Source organism: Megalobrama amblycephala, linkage group LG20 (genome assembly GCF_018812025.1).
Source record: "Megalobrama amblycephala isolate DHTTF-2021 linkage group LG20, ASM1881202v1, whole genome shotgun sequence".
NCBI lineage: Eukaryota > Metazoa > Chordata > Actinopteri > Cypriniformes > Xenocyprididae > Megalobrama > Megalobrama amblycephala.
Genome location: NC_063063.1, coordinates 17,803,163 through 17,829,614, shown reverse-complemented (window position 1 = coordinate 17,829,614; position 26,452 = coordinate 17,803,163). Strand labels below are relative to the sequence as shown.

The 26,452-nt window shown below is 41.4% G+C and overlaps 2 protein-coding genes across 2 annotated transcripts; both read right to left on the bottom strand.

Moving 5' to 3' along the window:
- Positions 1-1,475: 1,475 nt before the first annotated feature.
- On the bottom strand, positions 1,476-6,726 carry LOC125255810 (extracellular calcium-sensing receptor-like). The gene is made up of 6 exons (XM_048171311.1): positions 6,496-6,726; positions 6,067-6,352; positions 4,872-5,684; positions 4,559-4,789; positions 4,308-4,431; positions 1,476-4,175 (listed from the first exon to the last, which is right to left on the bottom strand). The coding sequence occupies exons 1-6, from the start codon at positions 6,699-6,701 to the stop codon at positions 3,262-3,264; spliced, it is 2,574 nt and encodes an 857-aa protein (XP_048027268.1). The 5' UTR covers positions 6,702-6,726; the 3' UTR covers positions 1,476-3,261.
- An 8,535-nt stretch (positions 6,727-15,261) lies between these two features.
- On the bottom strand, positions 15,262-21,412 carry LOC125255809 (extracellular calcium-sensing receptor-like). Its single transcript, XM_048171309.1, has 6 exons — positions 20,925-21,412; positions 20,406-20,694; positions 19,495-20,316; positions 19,102-19,329; positions 18,865-18,988; positions 15,262-18,694 (listed from the first exon to the last, which is right to left on the bottom strand). The coding sequence occupies exons 1-6, from the start codon at positions 21,125-21,127 to the stop codon at positions 17,784-17,786; spliced, it is 2,577 nt and encodes an 858-aa protein (XP_048027266.1). The 5' UTR covers positions 21,128-21,412; the 3' UTR covers positions 15,262-17,783.
- Between the last annotated feature and the right edge of the window lie 5,040 nt (positions 21,413-26,452).

Genomic DNA, 26,452 nt, shown 5'->3' with positions numbered 1-26,452 from the left:
ATATACACAAGTCCATAATTGATGTAAATAATGTGAAGATCATGGTAACACAATATTAATGACTCAAGTACTACTAAATCATTCAAAATGAATTAGAAGTGAAAGTGAATTTAAAGTGAAAAGCATGATAACTCCTTAATATTAACTGAACTCATTGTAAACATTTGAGATTTTTATAAGGTAGTCATAAAATCTTTTAAGTCTCAATGACTTTAAGTCTTACCACATCCTTCTAAAGTAACTACTAATTATTTGGATCAGTATTCCTGTTACATGTGTATGCTGAAGTTATGAGGCGAGTACGGAGATCCACAATGCAACAGGGTTTATTCACAATAACAAGAACACAGGAACAACATACACAGTTTAGCAAACAATAGAACAGACAAGGAGTGCAGGGAAAGTGTCCAACTTAAAGGGAGTGCTGACGAAGAACAACAGGTGCAGGGAATCCGGGGAGAATGGTGGGAAGACTGATGAGGGAGTGAAGACAAGTGCGCGGAACAGGAGGATTCTGGGAAATGGAGTTTGGGACAGACGTGGATGTAACAATTCCAAAGTAAAGATCATGGTGTCCCACTAGTAATAACTCAAGTGTTACCAAATTCATTGGAAGGATTACTATCCAAAATCTTACAAAAACTTCAAAAGCTTATAATAACTTCAGTCATTACTAGGGAGCTATCATGCTTTTCACTTTAGAATACTGATCCAAATAATTAGTAATTCCTTCTGAAGGATTTGGTAATATTTGAGTCATTACTAGTGTGTTACCATTATCTTTACTATTAATTATACATTACACTTTATTTATATTAATTATGAACCTGTATATAGTAGTTCTTAGTAGTCCTGAAAAATAGTAGTTACTGATTAGCTATCAGTGAACTACCACATTCGACTAAGCACCATTATTTACTTATCCGTTAATCAGAGATTATTGTTAGTTAATAGTAGTTACTAGAGTATTAATATTATGTTACTCATTTGTTCCTGTGAAGTTATTCATTAAAGATGGAACAGTGTTCTAAAGTGTTACCGATATCTTTAGACCTTTTCGACCATTCTGATGACAAAATATATGTTATGCGTATTGGGCCTAAATGATATTTGGCATATTCGTAAAACTTACGTAAACATGAGTAAAATCGAATAAAGTGTTTTGCGCAAAAAAGGGCCATCCCTGAAAATTCTTTATAAACCTCAGATCTGATACATACAGACATGTAAAATATACTGGCATTATGGCATATGCAAAAGCTTGCAGACAAATTTTATTGGTGTTCAGAATAGAATAGTTCATCTATAATAAAAAAGGAAATCAGACTACACAAATGTTTTTTTGTTTTTTTTTTAAACTAATTAAACTAATCAAAGTTGTTATTATATATTATTATAACAGATACTATTACCAACATATTATTACCAAAATGCATTGTCATCAGTTTGCCTAAAGAATAGATAACATTCAGATGTTTTGTGGTCAGGAGCAGGTGTGTATTTATTTATTTATTTATTCTCTAACATTTTGAAAACAATATTATGAATACAAAAACGTATTTCAGATCAGCTTTATGAGTGTTTTACACACACACACACACACACACACACACACACAAACCATGCTGCTTGTGTATTATTAATGTGGTTCATTGTGCATGACACTTAGTAGTAAGCAGATAAATAAAGCATACAGTACTTTTGCCTTAATAAGCTAGCTAGAGAAAGAAAAAAAAAAAAAAACATTCAAAATTACATTCAAGCATTTTAGTTATTTTATAACTGAATTACTGCAGCTTTGCATTCTGTTTAACGTGTTCCCCTTCGAAATGGAACATTGCTGAGTCATGGCGTTGACGCTATGTGTCTGATTTTAGATCTGGGGGTCTGAACCGTACTCTTCGGACATACAGGTTTAAGATGCTTAGCCTCAAACTCATAGTGTCACAAGTCCAATCTGAGGAAAAGTTTGTGTTGATAGATCTAAAGGATTCACATTAAGATTCTGACAGGCACATTCACCAAGTGCATGAATGCTGCTCTGGCTCCTCTGCAACTCCAGAGCATCCATGTACTGAATCATAAAGATGATTGGGTGATACTAGCTCAGTCGGAGGAGTTAGAGCCACAGCATTGAAATGTTGTGCTCGCTCACATGAAGCATCTGGGACTATGATTAAACTCCAAGAACCACTTTTCTTAGTGTGGGACTCAACCACAATGCAGGCACTGTCTCCTGCACATGTGGTTTTGATCCTAACCACTGAAAGAAACATCAAGCTAGATCAGAAGCTTTTTGTTTTAGAAATTCAGAGGCTGTTACTTTCCCGTTCTGTTACTTTGAGTCATAAGAGTCATGCTTCGCATGCTACTTGTGCTTCAACTTTGGAACAAGCCAGGGTACCTCAACAGGGCCCTGGCACTATAGGGCCTGTTGTTGTCGCAAGTCTTTCACGATGGACACCTCTTTCACAGGCTAGGGAGCGGTTCTCGATGACTGACCAGCCCACGGTCTTTTGGGGGGACCCTCAACTCTCCTAGGCACAAAAACTGCCACAAGGTGAGGGCAGATTTTCTAGCTCTGAAACACTTCCTTCCACAGCTGAGGGGCTAGCATGTGTTTGTTCATACAGACAACACCACAGTAATCTCTTACATCAATCACCAGGGTGGGCTGCTCTGGGTAGAAGAAAAGTTACTTTCTCTGAGAGCATTCTACATTCTGGGGGATATAGTTCTAGCAAGGGTTTGCCAAAATTGAGTTCACCTCCTTCTAGTGGCATTGTTTGCTTTGGTGGTCACAATAGAGAGAATAATCATGCAGTCGCTAAGCAACTTATAATAATGTAGTCACTAACGATATTGTGGTTAATGAGCAATGTATCTTGTATTGGATGGAAATGCTATCACCCTCTCCTATGAGGCACGTGGAATGGGAAAAGAGGGGTGCACATTTACAAGATGTTTGTGCTGCATCAGGCTGGTCCTCTACGCACACATTCACCTGGTTGAACCGGTTGGACACAGATTTGACTCAGGATCTCGAGTCCTTGAGGGTTGACCCAAGTCCAGTCTGCACTTAACAATCTTCTGTGCTTATACACAGCCTTTTGGGCAGGTTCTGTTACCCGGGGCATGGTGACATTGGTATTAAAATTCCCATAGCGTCAACGGCATGACGCAGCATTGAAGTTTCACTTTGAATGGAGAATGCATGACATTTTTACTATGTCAATATATAATAATAAATAGCCAGTTTTATCAGTGAACCTTTGAAGAAGCTTTACCCATTAAAAGTTTTTTAGAGTTCATGTCAGGTTTTAGTAAAATTATGTAGCACTTAGGAATGAATATACAAAACAACATCCCATAACTTGACGCTAAAATAGCAAATATCTCCACAGCTACAGTGAATTTTCCAGGAGAACTAACATAAGCTGGGATAAAAGTGATCCATACAGCACAGAATATAAGCATACTGAATGTAATGAATTTGGCTTCATTGAAATTGTCAGGCAGCTTGCGAGCAAGAAAAGCCAGAATGAAGCACAAGACAGCCAATAGGCCAATATAACCCAGCACAGCCCAGAAACCAACTGCTGAACCTGAATCACACTCAAGTATGATTTTGTCATTGTACTTACTCATGTTTTTGTAGGGAAATGGGGGTGACATTGTTAACCAAAGAACACAAATAAGTACTTGTATAAGAGTAAAGGCAAAAACACTCAGTCTCTGTTGAGGAGGCCCAAACCATTTCATGACATTACTTCCTGGAAGTGTAGCCTTGAAGGCCATTAACACAACAATTGTTTTCCCCAGAACACAGGAGATACAGAGGACAAAAGTGATCCCAAACACTGTGTGACGCAACATACAGGACCACTCAGTGGGCCGACCAATGAAAGTAAGTGAACAGAGAAAACACAAAGTGAGTGAGAAGAGCAGCAAAAAGCTCAGCTCTGAGTTGTTAGCTCTTACTATTGGTGTATGTCTGTGGTAGAAGAAAATCAACCCAATTGTGATTGTGAGAAATCCACCACACAAAGAGAATGTCACAAGTATATTACCCATTACTTCTTTAAATGTTAAGAATTCAATGTTTTTGAGTTCACATCGTGTTCTGTTCCCATTTGATTTGTACTCAAGAGGGCATGTAACGCATGTTACTGCATCTGAAAGCATAGACAAATTAAAGAGAGAAAACAACATCATTTCAAGACAATGCAAAACCATGCAGACATTGGGTTGACCACACAGAAACATGACGAGTATCACTGTTAATGAGAGAGGCTTGTTTATCTCACTTGTGGTGTTGCTGAACTCTCCATCTGCACAGTCGATGCAGTCAAAGCAGCAGATGGGTTTTCCTTTCATGAAGGCCCTCCGAGTGCCTGCAAGACAGGTCTCACTACACACAGACAGAGGGACCTAAAACATACACACACAAGCAAAAATGTACATCATCGTAGTCTGCACTACATAAAATCACTGTGCACTAATCTATTTAACATAAAGCTTATGACTGATTATTATTATTATTATTATTATTATTTACCTTTTTCTGGTTTCCTGCCCAGATTGCATCAATGTCATCTTTCATTTGAATCTGTTGTCCCTCTGGCTTGGATGCATCATACAAGCCAATTGACTCAAATGTTATTATTCCTTCATAGTTCATCTGCCAGTTAACCAGTGTATAACGTGCAACTGGGTCACCACGATCATCAAAATAAACGTTCTCTCCATTTTTGGTTGTAAAGTTCACTTGAGTGAGATAATGCAACACCTGCAAAGAATGGTGGCTTAATAATAAGAACTGATGTTTTGAATTACAGAAAATTACAGAGCAGAAATTCAAAAGAACACACCTGCCAAGGCTGTATTTTCCCATTCTCTGCACATGTCTTGTTGGGGAATGGCCCCTTCCCTTTCTCACAAGTCAGCAGTGCTTCTATTGCATGAGCGACAGCATACACTGCCTTGTAGACATTGTTTAGAAGACTAGCATCAGATACATCTGTGAAACGTGTGTTTGTATTAGCTAGGGACTCCTCTCCATTGCATATCTTAGAGACATTGTGTGTGTTTGGATTTAAAATGCAGTCAAACATGCTTTCCCACAGCTCAACCAGTCCTGTGTTACCTAACCTCAAGGAGGGACGGCTACTCACAATAAACTCCCTCAATCCAGGAATGTATGCATTTGGCACAGCAAAGCCTATTGCTCCCCCTACAACAGCATAGTTCATTGGGGTTGCTACATATCTGTAAGTAATCCAGCCCTCACTTCCAACCCACTGATAGCCAGTTATATTTTGGTAGTAAAGCTCTTTTATGAGGATGTCCAAATCATTGCCATCTGCAAAAGCTACTATGACTTTAGATGTTGATTTTTTAATTACGTTTGTGACTTCCAAAAACTTCTCTCTTGAATCAGTTCTGTAAATGGCCATGGAGTATTCAACACAAATGCCTTCTTTCTCTGCTGCTTCTAAAAAAGTGGCCATTCCATTGTTGCCGTAATCTCCCCTGCTTCTCACAGCCCCAACCCAGGTCCAGCCAAAATACTTGACTAGTTTAGCCAGTGCTCTGCTCTGGTAGTAATCACTGGGAATGGTCCTGAAGAAGGATGGATACTGTTGTCTGTTACTAAGACATGCACAAGTTGCTGAATGGCTTAGCTGAAACGACACAAAAAAGGTTTATAAATGGCATTCAAATTATTAGGCTCTTTCGTTAAAACTATAATAGAAGGATTACTGTCTGAGACTAGATGAGCAGTAGACCCAAAACTGTGCTTTTTGCACATGTAAATGCTTAAATGAATTAATTCTTGTAAAAAGACAGTTTGTGATGTTTAAACATGGATAAACATTCACATAATTTTATCCTGGAGACCAAGAATAACAATTACATCATTATAACAGAATAATAAATAAAACACTAATTTAAACAAATTGTGTATGTATATATATATATATATATACACACACACACACACACACACACACACACACACACACACACACACACACACAACCACACATTTATTTAATCACTTACCACAGGGATCTTAAATGGACCCATGGTCCTTGCAATGTCTATTGTGGATGTTGATGTAGTTTCTCCAATGACAGCTTGCACAGTAGAGGGACTTACGCAGCTCTCTTCTGCTTCCATTTGTCCATTGATCAGAGCTAACGATGCTCCCATAGAGAGAGGGATACTTGGGCAAGAGCCATAGACACGGTAGCCTAGCACAAAGCCAGGAAGAAGATCTGGGCTGTTGTTTATTTCCTCAATGGCAAAAAGCATTGTCATTGCATACTGCAGCTCTCCAGGATCAAGACTGAAAATGGAAGATAGCTTTGTTTTCTTCAGTGAAGTCATCCATTACATTAGTTGTTACTCTGTCATTATATTAAATTACAAATCTTTGTAAACAAGCCTTTCTTTTTGAGTAATATGAAATTAATATTGTCATTATCTTACCCATTACACCGGATGTTTCCTGGATTGGTTGTGAGCGTTGGATTTACATCAACTGGATTTTGGTGGAATGAAAAAATGCCCCCAATAGAGACGTTACCTTCTTTTGAGAAATGAAGGAGTTCATCTGTCCCATAAGCTTTACATTTAGGTTGTGCAGCACTCACAGTACAGGTGATAATCATTAAAGTGGTTGCAACCAACACCATGACTCTGCAATAGGTCAATGCCTTTTTGAAGTTGAGGATGTGTGTTGAGTAAATCATTGTTTTATGTATATATTGTCTGAGCCCAACATTAGGCTTACATTATGCATGTTTACCATCTCTGGCCAATAATACAAGCAATTAAGATGACTGACAGAAAAACAACACAATAAGCTTTGTTTTACTTTGCTTTGGTCCAATCCCAGACCTCCTTAACCTTAACATGAAGAAAACATAGAGAAATGTATAGCTTGAAAAATAATAATAATAATAATAATATATATATATATATATATATATATATATATATATATATATATATATATATATATATATATATATATATTGCCCCCCCCCACACACACACACAGACTACTCTACCTATGTGATGCTCACAAAGAGATAACAAAGAGAGAAAAAAATAATTACTTATAAGCCATACATTTGCTTTTTCAATGTGCATGTTCACAATCCATTATAGCCTACACTGATTTATAAATGATCAAATATAAAACAATTCCAGAGACACTTGTTTGCTGTACCAATTAGTTAATTATAATTATGTCTTTAACAGCTAATGTTTGCATTAGAGGTCATGAATGGTAATTTTAGTTTGTTAAAATTTATATCTCCTCAGCCAAATGATATTGCTTATAGCAGTTTGGAATTATACTTTTTTAAAAATATATTGTTTCAGTCTTTTGCTTGTATGTAACTTTAAAAAAAGATTTATTTTCAGCTGATTGTATTGATTTCTTTTTTTTTTTTTTTTCATTATTTTATTACAAAAAAATAGTGTTCATTAGTTACACATATAAGTAAACAACTTAAAATGTATATTGAGCACATCATCATGATTACTTAGCATTTTCTTTAGGAAAATTGCATCCTGTGTTTTCACTTTACTTCACGAGTTCACATAAACATATAATTAAATAGAGAAAAGTAATGCGTATTTGGCATGCTGTCCAGGGTAGGGATGGGTATCGTTAAGGTTTTAACGGTATTACTACTCTTACTGATACTGCTTATCGATCCGGTACTTTAACGGTATTCTTATCGGTACTTTTTGTTTTTTTATATATATATATATATATATATATATATATATATATATATATACTGTATAAGAGCTGAATTAACTTTGCTTTATATTATATGTGACCCGATCTGGCGAAATGAGTCGGAAGTCGCAACGTTCTATTTTAAGATATGGGCCGATAATGTGGAAAAACAATGAAAATATTGATTTTTATTTTTTTTTTAAGCTAATTTCAAAGAACAGACTTTCAAAAATAATCTCCCAAAGTTTCGTAGTCCAGATAATTGAGTAAAGGTATTTAAATGGCTATTAAATTTGACATGGTTTTACTAAATTCGCTGGAAATTGACTTCTCAACTCCTCTCGTCACTTATGCAGCATTTCCCGGTATCCCCTGAAACGTCATTATCTCTGCTCTACAAATATGGTGTTACACGTTGTATAGAACCAATCAAAAAGCTTAGAAATGTAAACACACTGACCTAAATGCTGATTTTTAACAATGGGAAGCCCCGTTTCGAATGACAGGCACGCGATCGGTCCAGCCATCCTCCTGTCAGACTAGCGCGCCTTATAAAATAAAACTCTCATTTGCATGTCTCTCTTTAAAAGACAATAAAAATTGAATCCATATAGGTAGCACAAAAAATCTTTTTGCATACAAAACCAGAGACTTTAAGCTTTCATATCAAGCCTCCAACATGCTTCTGTTGCGTTGTTTTCACCCTCTAATGAGTCTGAGTAATATGCGTTTACAACAAAAACAGCACAGCCGCTAACTGAATACAAGTATGTATATTTCACGTGCTCATAACTTCATGAAAAATGCACAGATCATAAAAATGGCACATCAATATTTAAAGCAGACTCTCAAGATTAAAATGAATCCAAAATCAATATAATATATTGCGTTGATCACAAGATATTACTCACGGATTGATTTAACATACTTGGCTAAAAACATGTCTCTCATCTCTCCGGGATGCAGTGTGTATCCAATGTTCCCGGACCCATCCATGTTCGTTTTCCAACGTGGAATAACACAAAATAGATATCATTTTAAAGCTTAGAATCTCATCTTTTTAAGGCATCTAACCATTTTGAAAAACTCCTGAGGAGTGCTGAGAAGCACCTCTAAACCGGAGTTTACCGCCCGTTGGCGCCACCTGGCTGCAGAAAAAATGAACAACAATTTTTCAAACTATTCTTTATGCTATCACCATGAAATTTGAACCAGATGCAGCTCACATATAGGAGAGCATCACCAAAAAATATTTTTTTAGGGATCTTATTGTGTTCCTGAGTTATTCCATGTCAAATAAAAAAAAAGAAAAATAATTAAAAAAATATATATATATATTTTTGTCTTTTATCAGCTGTTTCTCAGCAAGAAAATGTCCAAATGTAATGTAATTTATATTTTCTTAAAATTTTAAATGTTTTCTATCAAATGATACCTACCTTTTGACTCCTTGCTACAGTTTTGGAGTTATGAGTCTTTACTTTTGTGTGTGTCGCTCAGGAAAAAAAAAAAAAGCCTTCAGGTCTTAAAGTGTTAATTCAAATAAATACTTTCAAATAATTTGAGCTTCAGCCTGGTTTAGCATTTATATATATAAAAATGTCTTTGGTCAAATTAAGCTGTAAAATAAATAGTTTATCCCTTTTAATGCAATGGATTTTGAAAGATATCAACAAAAAAACGGGCAAAAAACTTTAAAAGCGATTTTCTCAGGTTTTCAATTTGAAAAAGAGGGCAGACAACCATCATTCAAATGGGTATATCTTTAAAACCATTCAAGGTATGACTTTGACTAGGGTATCATTTTAAAGCTTATTGTCTCATCTTTATATCATTAATACCAAAATCTCAATTTTGAAATTTGGGTCACTGTGACTCATTTTGCTGGATCAGGTCACATATGGTGTCTGGCATTTTTGGTGTTTTATATAATATACAGTAAGAACATGAACAAAGAAACAAAGTAAAACAAACTGACAAATACAATAAAACAAAGATACTGTCACAGAACCCTTGTTTCCCTGGACTCCATTTCCCATAATCCTCCTGTTTCATCACCTGCACTCACTTCCCTCGTCAGCTCATCATCGTCACTCATCACCTGCACCTGGACTCTATTGTCAGCACTCCCCATATATTGCACTCACTCCCTTCACTCCTCGTCCGTTCTCTGTTTTGTTAAGATGTATGTTTGGTGATCTCTGCCTTCTGTTTAATAAATGTATTGTTCGTATTGTGGAAATCCGTATCAGCCTCATCTCTGCACCAGCGTACGTAACAGAAGAACGGACCAATACCGACCGGATTTTCCACAGGAAATAAAAATGGAGATTTTCACCGGCTCCCTGGATCCAGCTCCTCCAACGCCTCTCACCCTGACAGCCAGCGATCGCCTTATCGGGCTCCTGCAGGTAGGTCGTTCGCTGGAGAGGTATGCGGAGGAGTTCGTAGAGCTCGCTTATTCGACAGATTGGTCGGATGCTCAGTTGATCGACCTGTTTTTGGATGGACTGGATGAGAACACCATTCGCTTTATGGAACCTAACGATTATGTTTCCTTAACTGATGCTATAAATTTAGTTTTGTATTTAAATTGCTCCGAATTCTTAGTCCAAGAGGTTCAGAATGTTGGGTGTTCCTCTCGTCCAGTCCTTCCAAAAACACGGTCAGCCCGGCCAGTCTGCCAAGCTCCGGCTTCCTCCGCATACCCTTCCAGCGAACTCCCTGCCTGCCCCATGCTGGACCCACATTCCTCTACTGGGCCCAGTAAGCGGAGGAGGAGGAAGAAAGCGGCTCCAGTCTCTCCAGAGCCCGCTCCAGTATCCCCAGAGCCCGTTCCAGTGTCTCCAGAGCCCGCTCCAGTGTCTCCAAAGCCTGCTTCAGTATCTCCAGAGCCCGCTCCAGTGTCTCCAGAGCCCGCTCCAGTGTCTCCAGAGCCCTCTCCAGTGTCTCCAGAGCCCGCTCCAGTATCTCCAGAGCCCGCTCCAGTCCCCACAGAGCCAGCTCCAGTGCCTGTGGGGATTTTAATTGTATTTGAGGGGATGAACGAGCCCTCTGCTCCAGCCGCCGCCGCCGAGCCTGCCGCTCCGCCGCCGCCGAGCCTGCCGCTCCGGCCGCCGCTGCCGAGCCTGCCGCTCCGGCCGCCGCTGCCGAGCCTGCCGCTCCAGCCGCCGCCGCCGCCGAGCCAGCCGCCGCCGAGCCAGCCGCTCCAGTCGCCGCCGAGCCAATCGCTCCAGCCGCCGCCGAGCCAGCCGCTCCAGCCGCCGCCGAGCCAGTCGCTCCTGCCACCACCGAGCCCTTTATTATGATGAACTTTGCTCTAAAAGTCTCTTATTCAAAGACTGTTTTCCCTCCCTGCCTCCCTCTCCCGCCTCCTCCCACTAATGTACTCACTGCACCTCCACCTCAAGCCCCCTCGCCCAGATCTCCACCTCGGACCTCTGGGCGATTACCTTCACCCCGGCTCCAACCTCCCTCTGCTCCACCGTTGCCCATCAGTCCACCAGCTTCACCAGTATCCATCCTGCCTCCACTCACACCTTGGTCATTCATCAGCCTGCCCTCCCCTCTGGACTGCACTCCTCCGTCTCCGCTCCGTCACTCCGTCCCTCGGATTCAGTTGGCCTCCTCACTCCCCCGGTGTTCGTTTTGTTGGCTGTCCTCCAGCTTCCTCTGCGGCCTTCTGGAGCCCCGGCTGCGCTTCGGTCGGCGGAAGCCTACGGTTCCGCCATCACCCGCCAGTCCTTCAGCGACGCCTGGGCTCAACGCCTCGAAGGCTTCGGCTCCTGACCCGCCATGGCTGCCCGCTGCCCCTGACCCGCCATGGCTGCCCGCTGCACCTGACCCGCCATGTATGCCCGCTGCATGTCTGCCCGCTGCACCTGACCCGCCATGTCTGCCCGCTGCACCTGACCCGCCATGTCTGCCTTCAGCCCCTGACCCGCCATGGCTGCCTTCAGCCCCTGACCCGCCATGGCTGCCTTCAGCCCCTGACCCGCCATGGCTGCCTTCAGCCCCTGACCCGCCATGGCTGCCTTCAGCCCCTGACCCGCCATGGCTGCCTTCAGCCCCTGACCCGCCATGGCTGCCTTCAGCCCCTGACCCGCCATGGCTGCCTTCAGCCCCTGACCCGCCATGGCTGCCTTCAGCCCCTGACCCGCCATGGCTGCCTTCAGCCCCTGACCCGCCATGGCTGCCTTCAGCCCCTGACCCGCCATGGCTGCCTTCAGCCCCTGACCCGCCATGGCTGCCTTCAGCCCCTGACCCGCCATGGCTGCCTTCAGCCCCTGACCCGCCATGGCTGCCTTCAGCCCCTGACCCGCCATGGCTGCCTTCAGCCCCTGACCCGCCATGGCTGCCTTCAGCCCCTGACCCGCCATGGCTGCCTTCAGCCCCTGACCCGCCATGGCTGCCTTCAGCCCCTGACCCGCCATGGCTTTTGAACCTGCCCTGGAGACCTCCACTCCAGTTTGCTCCTCCCCCTGCACCAGCTTGAGGTCTCCAGGGCGCCCGCCCCCCTCCCGGTTGTTTCATCTACGGCGCGAGGACGCGCCTACCGGGAGGGGGGGGTAATGTCACAGAACCCTTGTTTCCCTGGACTCCATTTCCCATAATCCTCCTGTTTCATCACCTGCACTCACTTCCCTCGTCAGCTCATCATCGTCACTCATCACCTGCACCTGGACTCTATTGTCAGCACTCCCCATATATTGCACTCACTCCCTTCACTCCTTGTCCGTTCTCTGTTTTGTTAAGATGTATGTTTGGTGATCTCTGCCTTCTGTTTAATAAATGTATTGTTCGTATTGTGGAAATCCGTATCAGCCTCATCTCTGCACCAGCGTACGTAACAGATACAAATGAAATAAAGTGCTTTCATTTGTTCATGTGTTCAGGTAAGTAATATAGGCCTAGCCTATAAAAGAAATTGAAGTAAAGTAACCAAATGTAAAATAACACTGCATGGTTTTCACAGTATAAATTAATAGATTAATGCTTATTAAAGCTAACTATATTCAGATGAAGAGCTGTGAGTGATTTTCTCTTTGCATTTTCTTGTTTGATTAACACTGATGGCACAATCATCAGAAGGTGACTGCTGTCACTTTAAGACGATAGATATTAACACACATCGGATTTTCTCCCAGCTGTTCATGTACACTTACGATAGAAACTGCGTTTAAGTAGCTAAACACGCACCAATCCGGTTATTTTAACATATATTTGTGTGCATTTGATCGTTTGGACATGCACCTGAAGCCCAACGTGTAATTTGTTTGTCTATTTGCCATCCGTTTTGGAGCGCGCGCACACAATTCAGCCCGAGGAACAGCGTCTCTTGCACGGTTTTAATGTGCTTTCAACGTTTTAAAACATTGATAATTATCAAACATTTACTGCAATTTAGCAACAGTAAAGACTGGATTTTACAACAATCACCGACTGTGCTGATTCTGACGTTAAGTTTGGGTTTAGGGAGGAATGAACGCGCACAGCTGTGAATAGAAGGTGTGCTAGACAAAACGCGGCTAGTTTTTAATAGTTTTACCTCAGGTATCTTCTTTCTGATCCTTGGAAGCCAAAATCGAAATAAAAAATAAAATAAGCATAATATCACAGACCTAAAGTGTAAGCAGACGTTTAGTTGTTTAGTCCTCTCCTCCATCGTCACCATAAGCAGGGCTTTCATGTGAGCGGCTGCGCGCTTGTTGCAAAGGACTTTGGGGTTTGGATGCCCACAGCACACTGGATTTTATTTAGCGTGCTGGATCCTTGGATATTAAAGTGTACTCAGGTAACTCAACTTCTCTAAAAGTGTGTGTTGGAGTCAAACAAAGTGCCCTTTCTTTTTATAGTTCTTAGACATTGCTCGCACTCCTTTGCATAAGCCAAGTATCCACTAGAACCACAACAAAAACATGAGTGTGCATGCACAGACGGTGCTTGAGGTTTTGGAGTAGTCTTTGCGGTAGACGTGATTCTTTTGTTGTTTGCGCTGATGAGCCTTTTGTTGAATTTAAATAGCTTCCACAGGAATGCTCCGCTCTCCTATGGCCTTTGTTTGTTCTAATGCAGACACGACTCGGGTAGCAGTTGCAATAGCTTCTACCAATGTGGGGTTAGGTCTTAGGAGCAGTCTCTCATGAATCTGGGGATCAGACACATGCTTAATGATTTGCAGTGATGTGCAAGTTACTTCAAAACTGTAATACATTATACATTACTTGTTACTTGTATTTTAAAGTAATTCTTTACCTTACAATATTACTGTCTCAGAATTGTAATGCGTCACATTACTCCTGTATTACTTTTGAGTTACTTTCACCAAAAGTAGAACTTAACATTCTAAAATGACAAAATGTACTGCAGAGCATTTTACATCCAGTAGAGGGCGATATGATGCAGCATAATGACTGTGGGCTATCCAGGCTACTAACAATATAGCTTATAATTGGCAAAGTCAAGGCTCTAGACAATGCAAGAAAGGATGACAGACAGAATCACAAACGATCCAAGTCTGTTAAATGTATGGTAGAGGTAAAGTGATTATCTGACAAACTCAGTAATGCGCATACGCCCATCTCGCTAATGTACAGTCTTCTTCTTTACCCATTATCCACTTTTCCACTGGCCAGCGTGAGCACAGAGGCCAAAATCATGCCGCGTTTCCATTGTCAGGCCAGTAGCCTTGTGGTCCTCCTGTAAGACCCACCCTAAATACGCCTTCACTGGACTATGTCACACAATACAAAGTTACACCAGTGAGAGGGAGATGAATGAAATAAATCGCTACACAAATATATCAGAAGCTGTCATTTAGTCTTTATTTACAAACTTGGACACCACACGCGGCTATTGACTGACCACGAACAGGTAATAGAACTTACTTGCGGCATTTTTCATTCATTAAAGTCCACTGTCTAATAAAAAATTCCTGATAATTTACTCACCCCCATGTCATCCCAGATGTCCATGTCCTTCAGTAGACTTCAATTGGCCCCAAACGGTTGAAGGTCAAAATTACATTTTCAGTGCAGCTTCAAGGGGCTTTAAACGATCCCAGATGAGGAATAGGGGTCTTATCTAGTGAAACGATCTGTCATTTTCGAAAAAAATGAAAATGTATATGCTTTATAGACACAAATGATCGCATCACAAGTGCTTCCTCCAGACCGTGATTCTGTATTCTTCAAAAAGCTTACGCTGAATGTCCTACACCTTCTCTATTCAACTTACGGAACGGACATTCAGCGTAAGCTTTTTGAAGGTCTGGTGGAAGCACTTGTGATGTGACACTGAAACTGTAATTTTGACCTTCAACCGTTTGTGGCAAAATTGAAGTGCACTATAAGGAGAATAATCCTAGAATGTTTTCATCAAAAACCTTAATTTCTTTTCGACTGAAGAGAGAAGGACATGGACATCTTGGATGACATGAAGGTGAGTAAATCATCAGGAAATTTTAATTCAGAAGTGAATTAATCCTTTAAGGTCTCGTGGCTGTTTTTTTTTTTTTTTTTTTTAACAATTAAATTTTGGGCTAAAAGTTTGTTGTAACGCAAGCGTTACTGAACACGTGTCAAGTAAAATATAACTGAAAATTGATTAGTAATGCCTTACACTACAGCAAAAACAAGTGTGGGAATGGAGAATTCAGTGTAGTGTCACGTAATATAGATACAGATAACCTCGTTGCCAACTTGTTGTACTATTGTTTAACTTTAATTACCAATTAAAGACACACTGGCACAATAATTCCTTCATTAATCACATTAAGCACAACAGAGGATGTATTTCCTCCGTCAATTAAGGAAGTACAACCTGTCAAGGGGAATCATGTGTAAATTTTACAGGGCTACAATTGAATCGGTCCTGTGCTCATCATTCAGTGTTCGGTACAGTTCCACCACTCAAGAAGATAGGTATAAGCTTCAGAATGTGGTCAGAATGGCTGAATGCATTATAGGGACTGATTTACCCTCCCTTCAGGATCTGCATTTGTTATGTGTCATGAAACAGGTAGAGAAAATTGTCTATAACCCTCATCTTCCTGCACACAAGCTTTTCAGACTTTTACCTTCTGGAAGGCATTATAGTTTAGTTAAATCAAGGGCTAACGGATTTCGGAATAGCTTTTTCCAGTAGCCATAAAGACTTTTAATCTTATCTGATTTATATTTATGTCATTTTTTTTCTCCCTCTCTTGTGTAATATCGTAATTAAGGGCAATATCTGTTAATAATTTTTATGCTGTTGTGTAGTTGTATGTAAAGCATTTTATATTGGTATCTGCAAGTATTACAATACAGCACATATACATGTGGAACGATTGATACCAGTGAAAAATTCCTTGTATGTTATGCATACTTGTCCAATAAAAGCTGATTTGATTTGATTAATCACTCTTTATTCCCGACTGAACTCTCTCCATATGTACACATTCTTGTCTACTCTTATGCTCACTCTTTTCTAGTCCTATATCTCTCCCTAGTGTTCATACTTTGTAATAAGAGTCTATGTAGACAACACAGTGGGAGAATAGTTGCCAAACCCTGCTTTTGAACAACACTTCGGAATTCCAGAAAATGACAGTACAGAAGATCAAAAGAACACACCTGTCAAGGCTGGATTTTCCTTTTCTCTTGTTGGGGACCCTCCCCTTCTCACAAGTTATCAGTCATTCTATAGCAACAGGATGTGTGCTGCCTTGTAGACAATATAAATAAGACTAACATCAAACACATCTGTGAAATGTGAGCTTATATTTGCAAGGGACTCCTCTCCATTGAATATCTTGGAGGTATTGTGTGTGTTTGGAATTAAAGTACAATCAAACACACTTTCTCAGAGCTCAATCAGTCATATGTTACCTGGTTTCAACTAACATGAAATTAATATTATACTGTATCTTACTAATTATCACTAATGTTTCCTGGAATGGCCTTGAGTGTTGGATTTACGCCAGCTAAATTTTGATCATAAGTTCATCGGTTCTGTAAGCTTCGGGCTAATTTTAGACTGCTCAGTAAAGGTGACAATATTCAAAATGGTTCTAAGCAACAATTTGACTTGCGTCAGGTTCAGGTTGTGTTGAGCAAATTTTGATTTATATATATTTAAACTGAGTGTGGAACATTAGGACTCATTTATTGCATGATTACATGTTTGCCATCTTTGTCAAAAAGTAAGCATTTAAGAAGACTGAAAGAAGAAACTGTGCTCTTAGATTCTGTTTCAGTGGGTCCAATCCCAAACCACCTTTAAGGCCTATCTTTACTGACTTCACTAAATTAGGTAATCGCAAATCCATATACATTGTTACAAATATGCTTCAATAGACAGACACTAGTAACACTTTTATTTATATAATTGTGTTTGTATTTTACTTTTTCAACTGATAGTACAGTGCTAGTGCTTTAGGCACCAAAAAGTTGTTCCTTGTGGTTTAATTTATTTGTGTGTTTGTTTGTTTCACTTAGTAGACTTGTTAGTATGTCATATTTATTTATTTATTTATTCAAATTTCATAACGATTGTTGTAGGTTAATGGTTTTTAAAAGGCTTTTTTTATCGTTTTCTTAGATATTGCAATTGGTTTATTTTATGTCTCCTAATACATGGTGTCTACTACAGATGTAGGCCTAACTCTCTCTAAATAAACCATTTTGATAAAAAGAGATCAACTTGAAAATTATTATATTCTTATTTTAGTGTAATGAAACATTCTCTTGCTATGGGATTTCATAATTTAATAAATTCATGCATAAAATATAGTGAATCAGATAAGTACATAAGCTGCGGTTTTCAGAAAAAATAGTTCCCCAAGTGCAGTATGTTCAGATCTATGCTTTTTATTTTATTTATTTATTTATTTATTTATTTTTTATGGGGTAGGTCTCATATTAGAAGGTTGTTTTTTTTTATTATTATTATTTGAATTAATAAAGTGTAACCTTACATTTGTATTTAAAGTTAAATTCCATGGTTCTAGTGTAAATTGCTTTGAGAGTGGATAATACATTTATTGTGATTTATTATGGGTTTTGCCCATGATATGTTTCCTTGTGTTTTGCTCTGGCTTGAGTAAGATAATGTAGCACTTTGGTGTAAATATACAAAATAACAAACCAAAACTAGAAGCTAAGATGGCAAATATCTCCACAGCCACAGTGAATTTTCCAGGAGAACTGACATAAGCTGGGATAAATGTGATCCAAACAGCACAAAATATGAGCATACTGAATGTGATGTATTTGGCTTCATTGAAGTTATCTGGAAGCTTTTGAGCCAGAAAAGCCAAAATGAAACATAGGACAGAGAGCAACCCTATATAAACCAGTACAGCCCAGAAACCTATAGCTGAGCCTAGATAACATTCAAGTATTATTTTATCTAATGAATGAGTAATATTTTTATATGGCATTGGAGGGTCTAATACCAGCCACAGGGTACATATTATTACCTGAAAAAGAGTACAACAGAAAACGCTAATTCTTTGTAAAGGCAATGAACACTGAGGGACACTTGATCCAGGCACTGTGGCCTTGAAGGCCATTACCACTGCTATTGTCCTTGCCAGAACACAAGACGTACAAAGGGCAAAAGTGATCCCGAATGCTGTGTGACGCAACATACAGGACCACTCAGTAGGTTTACCAATAAAAGTAAGTGAACAGAGAAAACACAGAGACAATGAGAAGAGAAGCAGGAAGCTCAGCTCTGCATTGCTGGCCTTCACAAGAGGTGTATCTATGAAGTTGTAAAACACCAGTGCAACTGCAATTGTTAAAGACACCCCGGTTAATGAGAATGCAGACAAAAGTATCCCCATGTTTTCCTTGAATGAAAGGAACTCCACCTTCTTGAGAACACACATACTGTGGTTTTCGTTTGACCAGTACTCTAAAGGACATTTGATGCATTCAGCAGAATCTAAAAAGACAAACAGAGCATAGCATTATAATGTTTTCCTTTTACATTCAGCATAATCTGGTATATATGGCATTGTGTGAATATGTACATCCATTTATATATGTGTCTTTCATTTATTTGCATATTAAATGTGTTTATGTCTCTTTGTATCAAAGTGACCGTCATCTTACCAGTAGTGTTGCTGATTTCTCCAGAAGGGCACCGCAAACATTCAAAGCAGCACACTGGTCTCCCTTTGATCACAGCTTGTCTGAAACCTAGCTGGCATCTCTCACTGCACACTGAGCTTGGTTTCTGCCGAGCACATTACATTGCACATTCTTATTTTGTTTTACTTCTTTTGAGTTTTTTCTTATATAACTGACACATATAAGGCACTCAACATACTAATGTTATTTTGTACATACCAGGTAACTGTCTCCTTCCCAAATAATATTGATAGAATTCATGACAAACTGCTGTTCACTGGGTAGTGAGGCATCATAGTGTCCTACAGTGATAAAATTAGTTTCCCCTGCTCCATTTTTCTGCCAGTTTATTAGCTCATATCTTGCCGTAGGGTCTCCATTTTTGTCAAAGTATACTTTCTGACCTGAGGTCATTGTGAAATTCACATTTTGGAGGGAATGCAGTACCTGTTACCATTTTTAAAACTCTGTTAAAATGTGTTGTTAATAATAATAATAATAATAATAATATATATATATATATATATATATATATATATATATATATATATATATATATATATATATATATATATATACACATACACACACAGTTTCCTCGTATTTACTTACTTGGCTGGAAACCATTAAATCCTTATTTCCACATGTTATATTTTCAGGTGAACTGTTTGAGGTTTTGCAAGCCATTGTGTTATGAAGTGCATAAGCTATAGCGTAGACTGCCTTATATACATTATTTGAAATCCTTAGCTCAGATACATCCGTGAATGCATTACTCACATTACTCAGATTTTCAGATCCATCACAAAACTTTTCATACTCAACTTCAGAACTGATTGTTGAAGAGAGACGGCATCCAAATGTCATCTCCCAAAATTCCCTCAGTAGAGCATTTGAAGGGTTCTGAGATGGATGAACCTTAAGCAGGAATTCTTTCAGGCCTGGGATTTTTGACTTGCTAATTGTAAAACCAACTGCTCCACCAAGAACTTTTGAAACTCTCTCTGTTGCTAAGTATCTCGCTGTTATCCAGGATTCACTGCCTACCCACTGTAGCCCAGTTACATTTTGTCTGATAATTTCTTCCAGTAACACATCCATTTCACCCTGTGCCAGAAATGCCACAAGAACTTTAGCAGTGCCTCTTTTTATTACTTCAACAACCTTAGCAGTCTTCTCTTTGGAATTTGTCCTTGATATGGCCTCTGAATACTCAATGCATACTCCTTCTCGCTCAGCTACCTCTACAAAGGTTGCCATGCCATTGTTTCCATACTCATTATCACTTCTCACTGCTCCAACCCATGTCCAGCCAAAGTGTTTGACTAGCTGGGCCAGTGCTCTGCTCTGGTAGTAATCACTGGGAATAGTCCTGAAGAAAGAAGGAAACTGCTTTCTGTTGCTCAGGCAGGCACAGGTAGCAAAATGGCTAATCTGAAAACAGATAAAAGTAACAGGAAAACATACTTATTTTTATCCACATATATCTTACAATAGGACACATTTATGTATATTTATTTCACCACAGGAATCTTGAAGGGCCCTGTTGCTCTGGACAGTACAATGGTTGAGGAAGACTCAGATTCTCCAATAATAGCTTTAACTGATGTTTTTCCAGGGCAGGTGTGTTCTGCTGTCAACTCCTGACCATTTATCAGAGCCACTGATGACCTCATAGAGGCTAATGTGGAACCACAGCTGTCATATATTTGGTATCCAATCGAAATGTTTGGGAGTAACGTCTGTTTGCTGTTAATTTCCTCAATGGCAAAGATCATGGTCTGAGCAAAGCGGAATTCTCTCAAATTAAGGCTAATTTGTTTGGAGAGAGAGAGAGAGAGAGAGAGTTTAAAAAAAAATAAAAAAATAAATATATATATATATATATATATATATATATATATATATATATATATATATTGCAGGGTTATTGGAAATATTAACTAATGTCTTGTTTCTCAAAATAAAATCTATTACATGGGACATATATATTTACATTGTTAAATTAATAAAATAGAAGCCTAGAAGTAGAAGTCGCTAACCTGGTGCACAATAGACGATGAGGTTTTTCTGTAAATGATTGCATTTCCAAATTTATTTTGCTGTGAATTGAAAAAGCTCCTCCGATGATAATGTCTCCATCCTTGGAAAGCAGGGGGTACTCTGGTTGCCCTATAATACTACAGTTAGTCGTTTCCCCTTTTGTTTTAATGCTGCAGAGCAGCAAGAACCCAAAGACAAGCATCACAAAGACTCTGGGCCCTCCCTTACTCTTCTGATGATGATGCGTTTGTTTATATAGTCTTTGTTAGGCTCCTCAAGAGCACATAATGAACAAATGTATGTAATCGTGGTGATTTTTTTTTTTTTTTTTTTAAATCTGACAAACCTCACTGAAAATATAATGCAGACCAAACTGTAAATGGTGGAAATATAAAAGTTGTTTTCTCAAAATTAGGAGGTTTCATTGAAAATCACATGAGCTGGCCTATTTATTCGAAGACATTGATATCATTTTTAGTCATATTTCAAACAATATTTTGCACAGGCAAATGTTTTATTGCAATATTTCTTTGTTCATGCCCTAGAGATCCACAATACCTCAGTCTGTGTAATGCTTTACAGTTTTTAGACCATACCAATGCAAATGCAAAAAGTAAAAAATAAACTGAACATTTTTTTTCTTTTTCTTTTCTTTTTTTTTAGACCAATAAATAATTGCTACTTTCTCTCATTTTATTCAATTTCACTTTTTCAAAATTATGACTTCTTAAAGGGATCATATAGCCTAATGCCACTTTTACAAGATGTAAAATAAGTCTCTGATGTCCCCAGAGTGTGTATGTGACATTTTAGTTCAAAATACCCTACAGATCATTTTTACAGCAAGTTAAATTTGTAACTTTTTGAGGGTGAGCAAAAATGCTCCGTTTTTGTGTGTCCCTTCAAATCAGTCCTGTCAAACTGCCGGCCTGCGGGCCATTTACGGCTCCCCCCTCCCCCTTCCACCTCCACCCGGCCCGCAACTGATCTCAAAAAAAAATAAAAAATCTGTCCCGCTAAATTATTATTATTATGATTATGATTTTAATTATTCTATACCATATTCCAGATTCAAAAGAATGACATGATTATATATATATATATATATATATATTACCCCCCCACAAAACCCATGGCACACCGGGGTCTAATGGTTTTCTATGGTTTTCTATGAGAGGTAAGAGAGGCATGACTCCTGCTGTAACTTTACCTGCGGGTGTTGCTGTTGGGCAGTGTTCCTTTAGAAATACGAGTGACTTGTAATTTGTAATATTTGTGTTGTTTTATATGTAATATGGATTATTTTCTCATCCTATATATATATATATATATATGTCAGGAGGATACAGGACCCAGAGGCGAGAGAGTGGAATGAACACAGCTTTAATAGTCCTTCCAATAATAAGAACGCAGGCAGTCTGCCAAGTGCGGAACACACACACACTTGCAGCTGGTATTGAAAATAAACAGACAAAATGACAATCAAGGGGAGCCGCAGAGCCGTCACTGGCCAGGGTAACTTCAGGCTGGAGATAGGAAAACCCACGGCCGGCAGATGGAGAGACCAGGCAGAGGGAACCAGAAACAGGATGGCGAAATCCAGAGACGGCATCTGGGACTGGGACTGGGACTAAGACTGTGGCACACACAATATCACAGATCAGAAAAGTTTCGTTAAGGAAGCGAGGAGCAAACGCCAGCGTGGGAAAACAATAATCCGACACTGAAGCGCGGCTAGCAGCAGAGCAAAGAAGGGGAAACAATCAGAGAAGAAACGCAACAGGTGCGTGGACAATCAGCGTGAGCGCTGAGAAGAAAAGAGCTGCAGGTGAAATCAACTAAAGAAACGATAGGAAGAAAGGAGAAAATGAGGAGCAATTAAACCTGATTCATGACAGTACCCCTCCCCCGAGGAGCGCCCCCTGGCGCTCCAAAGGTAGAGGACTGGCGAGAGTGGAGGAAGTCCTCGATGAGCGAGCGGTCCAGGATGTCCCAGGCAGGGACCCAGCTTCTCTCCTCGGGGCCATAACCCTCCCAATCGACCAGGTACTGATGACCGCGCCCACGGCGACGCACGTCCAGCAACCTCCTCACCCTATAAACGGGGGACCCCTCAACAAGGGCAGGACAACGGGAGGGCTGGGCGGGAGCGCGAATAACTGGTTTAATACATGACACATGAAAAAACGGGTGTACGCGTCGTAAGTTGGGGAGCAATTTGAGTCTAACAGCAACAGGACTAAGAATCTTGGAAATGCAAAAAGGACCAATGAAACGCGGAGCCAGTTTACGAGAGGTGTGTTGTAATGGCAAGTCGCGTGTGGAAAGCCACACCCTCTGCCCACAGACATACCTCGGAGCTTTGACGCGACGGCGATTGGCAGAGCAGCGAGTAAGTTCTCTGTTACGACACAAAGCGGCTCTGACAGTCCTCCAAGTACGCTGACAGCGACGAACAAAAGCTTGGACCGAGGGTACCGAGGCCTCTGACTCCTGGGAAGAAAAGAGAGGCGGTTGGTACCCCAGGCGAGACTGAAAAAGGGGGAGAAACCTGTGGCCGAAGAAGGAAGGGAGTTGTGTGCGTATTCCACCCATGGCAATTGTTCACACCACGAAGCGGGATTATGGAAGGCCAAGGTATGGAGCATACGTCCTAAAATCTGATTGGTGCGCTCGGCCTGCCCATTAGTCTGGGGGTGAAAGCCAGATGACAAACTGGCCGTGGCACCAATCTGGCGACAGAACTCCTTCCAGAACATAGATGCAAATTGGGGACCCCTATCGGAAACAATATCAGTGGGGAGACCATGTAAACGAAAAACATGTTCGATCATCAATTGGGCCGTCTCCTTCGCGGCGGGCAATTTAGAGAGCGGAACAAAGTGAGCGGCCTTAGAAAATCGGTCAACAATAGTCAAAATGACAGTATTCTCGGCCGATGAAGGAAGGCCCGTCACAAAATCAATCGCAATGTGAGACCAAGGTCGGGACGGAATAGGAAGTGGGCGGAGTAGCCCCGCGGGAGGAGAATTACTAGACTTGGTCTGGGTGCAAATGGCACAAGCAGAGATAAATTTACGAACGTCTCGAGAGAGAGCGGGCCACCAGAATCGCTGATTTATGGCTGCGAGCGTACCTCTAATCCCAGGGTGAATCATTAACTTAGACGAGTGGCCCCACCGTAGCACTGCGGGACGAATGGAGACCGGGACGAAGAGAATGTTGCGGGGGCAATTGGGGGGAACAGTAACATTAGTCAACGCTGATTTGACCTGTCTCTCTATTCCCCAGACCGCACCTCCAACCACGCAACCATCAGGCAAAATGGTCTCGGGAGTGGCGGCGATGTCCGAGGTACCGAATTGGCGAGAGAGAGCGTCGGGCTTGGTATTCTTTTCACCGGGGCGGAAGGAGATAGAGAAATCAAAACGCCCAAAAAATAAAGCCCAACGAGCCTGACGCGCGTTAAGCCTCTTAGCCGTCCGAATGTACTCTAAATTCTTGTGGTCTGTCCAAACAACAAATGGAATTGAGGTACCCTCAAGCCAATGACGCCACTCCTCGAGAGCCAATCGAACCGCAAGGAGCTCACGATTTCCTATATCATAATTACGCTCCGCAGGCGAAAGCCGACGGGAGAAATATGCACAAGGATGAACCCTCTCGTCCTGCGGAGAACGCTGCGAAAGAACGGCACCAACGGCCACGTCCGAGGCATCCACCTCGACGATAAATTGTCGTTCGGGGTTAGGGGTGACCAAAATAGGGGCCGTGGTAAAAAGCTTTTTTAATCTGTCAAACGCAGACTGCCGCTTTGTGTCGTAACAGAGAACTTACTCGCTGCTCTGCCAATCGCCGTTGCGTCAAAGCTCCGAGGTATGTCTGTGGGCAGAGTGTGTGGCTTTCCACATACGACTTGCCATTACAACACACAACACAACACAGAAACAGGAGAGAGAGAAGGAACAGCGGACACAAGACAATGGGTATGACAAGACAGTTTCCATGACATGATAATCCCCTCTGCCCAGTCAATCAGCGGGTTATGTTGGACTAGCCAGGGGTGACCCAAAACTATAGGGGAGATGGAGGAACGAAAAATAAAAAATGAAATTGTCTCTTGGTGATTTCCAGAGATGGTGAGACTCACCGGAACGGTGGCGAGATGGGTACATGGCAGCTGACTACCATCCAGAGCGAACAGGGGAGTAGGCTTGTCAAGATAGTGAAGAGGGATATTATGCTCCAAAGCCCATGCTTCGTCCATGAAATTTCCTTCGCAGCCAGAATCGATAAAGGCTTGACACGAGAACATGACTCCAGACCAGTGTAGTGTGACCGGGAAAATGGTGTGTGTTCTTTCCGAAGGGGACCTCGCAGCTGCACCCGTCAGTACTCCCCGTGCTACTGACGAGCGCATCCTTTTAACGGACAGACCGCTACCAGATGACCAGATCCTCCGCAGTACATGCACAGCCGATGCAGGATGCGGCGCTGACGCTCAGCTGGAGAGATCCGTATCCCAGAAACCTGCATAGGCTCGGGAATCTGAGCAGCCTCAAATGACTCAGGAGTGGGAGCAGGCGGTGAAAAGGGTGGCAAAGGGGTCGGCCCTCGGACACGGCGTCGCAGCTCAGCACTCTTCTCCAATCTGATGGCCAATTCCACCAACTGATCGAAATCAGCGGGGACTTCACGCGCATATATCTCGTCTTTAACCTCTGAGCACAACCCCTCCAGAAACCGGGCTGCCAGTGCAGGCTCGTTCCACTCACTGCTTGCGGAAAGAGTACGGAACTCAATGGAATAGTCGGAAACTGACCTTCTGCCCTGGCGAAGCACAGCAAGCTGACGAGACGCCTCGCGTCCACTGACAGAGCGATCGAAGACCTTCGTCATCTCCTCCTTGAACTGGGCAAAGAACTGGCAGCACTCAGCCTCCGCCTCCCAGACCGCCGTGGCCCAGTCCCGCGCTCTTCCCGTCAGTAAAGAAATCACAAAGGTCAGAAGCGTATGTGGCGGGCTGGAGAGAGAAGACAACCTCGCACTGAGTAAGAAAAGCTTTACATTCAGTAGGCTCACCCGCGTATCTTGGGGGATTGTTCACTCTAGGCTCCGGAGCTGGGCTGGGAGATGGAGGATCAGACAGCTCGGAGCGGAGAAACTGAAAACGGTGATTAAGATCAGCAACCTGGCCAGCGAGACTCTCCACAGCCTGTCTTGCAGCGGAAAGTTCTTCCTCATGTCTCCCGAGCAGGACTCCCTGCATCTCCACCGCCGAACGAATCGGCCCTTCCCCCACCGGGTCCATGGCTGGTCGGATTATTCTGTCAGGGGGATACAGGACCCAGAGGCGAGAGAGTGGAATGAACACAGCTTTAATAGTCCTTCCAATAATAAGAACGCAGGCAGTCTGCCAAGTGCGGAACACACACACACACTTGCAGCTGGTATTGAAAATAAACAGACAAAACGACAATCAAGGGGAGCCGCAGAGCCGTCACTGGCCAGGGTAACTTCAGGCTGG

Bases quoted from the DNA above. Each gene is read 5' to 3' on its own strand.
- LOC125255809 (XM_048171309.1), bottom strand. From the start codon at position 21,127: ATGCTTGTCTTTGGGTTCTTGCTGCTCTGCAGCATTAAAACAAAAGGG. The intron at 20,317-20,405 runs GTGAAATAAATA...ATCTGTTTTCAG, and splicing joins GGCCCTTCAAGATTCCTGTG to ATTAGCCATTTTGCTACCTG. The intron at 18,989-19,101 runs GTATGTACAAAA...TGTGCTCGGCAG, and splicing joins GGGAAGGAGACAGTTACCTG to AAACCAAGCTCAGTGTGCAG.
- LOC125255810 (XM_048171311.1), bottom strand. From the start codon at position 6,701: ATGGTGTTGGTTGCAACCACTTTAATGATTATCACCTGTACTGTGAGT. The intron at 6,353-6,495 runs GTAAGATAATGA...TTCCATTTTCAG, and splicing joins GGAAACATCCGGTGTAATGG to TCTTGATCCTGGAGAGCTGC. The intron at 4,176-4,307 runs GTGAGATAAACA...CTATGCTTTCAG, and splicing joins AGAGTTCAGCAACACCACAA to ATGCAGTAACATGCGTTACA.